The 5,000-nt window shown below is 34.4% G+C and overlaps 1 protein-coding gene across 1 annotated transcript in view; it reads right to left on the reverse strand.

Moving 5' to 3' along the window:
- LOC136838721 (uncharacterized) overlaps positions 1–5,000 on the reverse strand; it is a 418,623-nt gene that overhangs the window by 393,360 nt on the left and 20,263 nt on the right. The window contains 1 exon segment of the mRNA XM_067104155.1: positions 4,138–4,182. Within this exon segment, the coding sequence (XP_066960256.1) occupies positions 4,138–4,182 (45 nt within the window).

Below are 5,000 nucleotides of genomic sequence, written 5' to 3' on the forward strand. Positions count from 1 at the left end.
CCGACGGCATTTCCAGCCAAAACATAAACGGACAGAACCCGCCCAAATAAGCACAGCTTCCTGAACAAATACAAATGGAACACACCTTCATTTAACCTTCCGATCCTTAATAAAGTCTTATAGATAATCACAGGTAAATACAAATCACAGGTAAAGAAACGGCCTCTGTCCAACTTTCCTACGAAACCCAAGAAATAACGGCTCTTACACTTAAGCTAAAAAGGGGCGTCGCCACAAAAACCGCCGATTAAAAACAAACAGATGTCACGCACCGACGTCAGCCGAAGTCTTGCTGATAGTTACGAAATTTTTCCCCATTACTGTCAACCTCAGATACAAGCGAAATTGGTCCTTATGTTAGGTGACCACAGAAGGGAGATTACACTGGGAAGAGAATGGGGGAGAACAAGGAAGAAACGAACATAAGTACGACCACTACATTCACTTTGTGTATAATTATTATAATCAGGGAGAAAAATGTTTGCATTATAAACCAAAGAAAACTGATAATATGAACAAACGTGCAAAATGTAACAGCAGTTTGTCTCTTCGAATAGTTTCGGCGTCGAGTACCTTAGTTACTGTAACGCCAGTTGGTGGTATAGAATATATTAGCCACCTCCCTCTTTTATAAAAGTTATAATAACAAAATGAAATATGTCCTTTCAGTCCGCGCTGCTCATTCCCTTTTCTACAGGTACTGTTTCAGACACTGCTCCGTATAGCTCGAGTTTACCTTCTGAAGCGGCCATGCAACACCTGCCTGGCTACCACATCCATTATCTACTTGCATCCCCAACTGTATTAAACCTTCAGAACTCTCTCCTTGTTTTCGTTCTTTTCCTGTTTTAAGAGGCAAATCTATCGCTGTCCTTAGAATACCTACAAAACGACAGACAATAATGTATAAGATCGTTTAATGAGTTCTTTAAACATTAGAAGCTAATTCATAATTATCCATATTGTTTAATAATAAAAATTAAATACACGCTTTATGCAATAACTGGTTGACTAATGTAAGCGCAATTTAGCTATTACATTCTAAAATACAGCATATTAGTTGAGAGAGAGAGAGAGAGAGAGAGAGAGAGAGAGAGAGAGAGAGAGAGAGAGAGAGAGAGCACTTTAAGTGCCTCAACTGAAGCTGGAGGGCGAGGCAACTCGAGTCTCAATAAAAGATTATTATACATCTTATTATTTTGAAGCGATACTTTCCACGTGATTAATTTTTCTTTTGTGGCCAGGAGGTGGAAATAGTTACACATTCCCCAAATCATATTGGACTCTGTCGCCATAAATGTTTCGAAAGGGGGTTTTATTCCCTCATATTTATTTATCATTCACCTTTTCCTATAACTTGTCTCTCTCTCTGCAGGTTGAATTCCCTTTGGAGACGTAGGGTATATATTCTGTTGACTCAGTTCATACGGGTTTTCAGCTGAATATTTATGAAGAAAGAAAGAAAGGTCTAGTGATTCAGAAAGCAATTACAATGCAATTACAATTTTAATACTTTACTTACATGTTTTCTATTTATTTATTAATTTGTTAATTTACTTTTTCTTTTTTAATATGTGATCTCTTCCTTCAGTATTTCCATTACCTTATGTTACTTCTTTCTTATGAACAATTACCATATTCTTTAGCTTGAATTTCAAGTCATTGGCCCCTTTTGTGGGCTTGTTCAGTATGAATAGGGTTCATCTTCTGAATAATAATAATAATAATAATAATAATAATAATAATAATAATAATAATAATAATAATAATAATAATAATAATAATATATTAAAGATATTAATTGAATTCCAAAGATCTTATTAATGCTCGTCATAGAAATGAACTGCCCTTTAAGCAAAGTCTCAACAAAATACAAAACTTTTGAAGAAATAAATTATGTAAGAAACGGCTTCGTGGAAAAGTGAAATTTTTAAAATAAAAAGTGGTCTTGCGCAACCTATCAAAAAAAGCACTTTCCTCTGACCTTTGACCTCTGCTGCCCTCAGCATTTCTGGGCCGCCCTGTTTAGGCATAAGACGATATTAGCATGACCTCCGGCTTCCACTTTGACCTCTGCGGATCGCATGACTGACATCTCAGGTCCAATTCACGGATTGGCTCCTACTGACATTTCGTGAAATCTCTCTCTCTCTCTCTCTCTCTCTCTCTCTCTCTCTCTCTCTCTCTCTCTCTCTCTCTCTCTCATACTGGATAACTGAATCACAACGAATATTGAACTCATACAAATAAGCTAAAATTAAAGGAATGAAAAAGAGTTTACAATTACTCTCTCTCTCTCTCTCTCTCTCTCTCTCTCTCTCTCTCTCTCTCTCTCTCTCTCTCTCTCTCTCTCTCTCTCATATACTGGATAACTGAATCAAAACGAATATCGAACTCATGCAAAGAAGCTAAAATCAAAGTAATGATAAACAGTTTACAGTTTCCCCTCTCTCTCTCTCTCTCTCTCTCTCTCTCTCTCTCTCTCTCTCTCTCTTTGATATGATCCATGGAACATCGTTTCAGAAACGTGGGTGGGCACTTCAAAAGGTTAAGAACATTAAAATCGGATGGCTCTTGAAAGCACAGGAAATATTCTTGAACAGTCATCGGCAAAATTACTTGTCAGAAGAAAGCACGCTCTCCCAAAGGCTTAAAATGGAAATAAAAACCTTGAGGTTTCTGAATCATCTGAGAAAACAAAACAAAAAAAAATTATCGTTTCCAATTCCCTTCATTTAGATAAAACACTACCAGAATACGAATTATGTCAATATGCTTTCAGACTGCCTGACCCACTTCAGACAGGCCCTCACGCAGCGTTTTACCACAATTCTGACCTTCTGGTGATCCCTGAAAATAAAAGCTAGCTATTCACACGAAAAGGCATCGGCACACACGCAACTGATTGCACTATACTATGCCAAGAAAATATATTCATATACACAAAACCATCTCTATCCCATCTACCTTTATATATATAAATTTTATATATATATAAATACAGTATATACATATATATACAGACAAAATACAAAATCTTTTATATTGTTTCACTGATATATCATTGTATATGTGTGTGTGTGTATGTATGTATATATATATATATATATATATATATATATATATATATATATATATATATATATACAAAATCGACAAAGACTTTTAAATATTGTTTCGCTGACGTACCATTGTTCATGTGTGTATATATATATATACATATATATATATATATATATATATATATATATATATATATATATATATATATATATAAATTATGTGACAAATATTTAAGTAATGCAAGAATCTGAGGAAAATAATAATTAAGACAAGAGCTTGAATCCAGAACATTTCCAAAACTTAAAACTAACTATATATATATATCATATATATATATATATATATATATATATATATATATATATATATATATATATATATATATATATATATATATATATATATATAACAGAAAACATACAAAAGCCTAAATGCAATAAACAGGGGAATCTCTTCTCCAAAATGATCACATTTCAAGCAGAAAATTTTATACCATAAAAAGTCCCATTCAGAGACAGAAGTTGGACTAAAAAATATACCAAAGAATCAAAAGAGAGAGAGAGAGAGAGAGAGAGAGAGAGAGAGAGAGAGAGAGAGAGAGAAAGTAATACTTCAAAATACACATGCAACTGAGACTGTTTCAGCGACAAATATTTATTCCATTACTCAGAAGTACGTTCTGTTGGAGTAATTTCCACCAGCAAAATGATATCGGAGACTACAATAAAAAGATATGCTTGCTTCCCTACGAAAACAGACACTTTTAGTTCAATATTTTCCCTTACGAAGAATGAGGTCTAAATATGTACCTACGAGATAGAAAAATATAAAACTATATTGAAAATGTAGCTTAAAATTGCGCTGCAAAGTCACGAGTTTCTATGACCATTCCACCGATATAAAAATCTATACTAAAAGTACATCGTACGAAAGATATTCGACTTCATAACAATTAAAATATTATTATGCTTTTCAGCTTGTTTTTATGAGTCTCTGTTTACGTTGACCTATGAAGTTGCAATCTGATTTTGACACGAAATAATCAAACAAATTAATGAGGCTTTTTCCACTTACCTTCTCTCCTTGGGACGTTAACCAGAGATGCCGAACCTCGACAAACTGTTGAGAAAAGATATAATAAGAAAATCGTTAGATATATTTCTACATTTAATTGCTTACAAAGAGCTCCACAAGTGAACCTCGTCTGAAGAACTTTTAGAAACTCACTTTGTCTTACCAATATATATTAATAAGGACAGTAAAGACTAATTGTATACGCTAATTGTATAAAGAGACTATTATGTGTGAGTCATTTCAAGAGTGAACGCGCGCACGTCCTCTTCACCTCTTCACTGCCCCCTCCATTATATGCCCTCATCTACCCGCATACACAGATACACATGCAATACACTTTTTCCCCCCTCAAGGAAAGTGGTTACCCAACACACACACACACACACACACACACAGAAATAAACTTTCTACCATCTTTACGTTCTTATTCAATCAGATCTCCCATTCCTTCCCACGCTTACAAATGATGCACCCTTTCATTAATCTATGCTCTTCCATTCCCTACACATGATACAACCACCTCGCAAAACCGCTTCCTCTTATCGCCGATAAGAACATCTTTATTGCCTCGTTTCATCTCCTCGAGTTTTCATCAAAAATCTCTCATTGGTATACATATAATATAGATAATCTATTAGAATAAATTACTCTCTTAACTTTCGCTGCATTTAATGACCACAAATCCTCTTCACAGAATTAGCTTCACAATCCCTCCAAGACGTTCCACTTTTTAATTATTTTCCATATCTTTCAAACTCACTTCTGATAATGGATGCCAGTGCCACTCCAACTGCACAATGAGATTAAGTAGCCAATTTCGTTCGCGCGAGAACATTTTTCTCATTAAATTACCAGAAAATCGG

This window comes from Macrobrachium rosenbergii, chromosome 5 (genome assembly GCF_040412425.1).
Source record: "Macrobrachium rosenbergii isolate ZJJX-2024 chromosome 5, ASM4041242v1, whole genome shotgun sequence".
NCBI lineage: Eukaryota > Metazoa > Arthropoda > Malacostraca > Decapoda > Palaemonidae > Macrobrachium > Macrobrachium rosenbergii.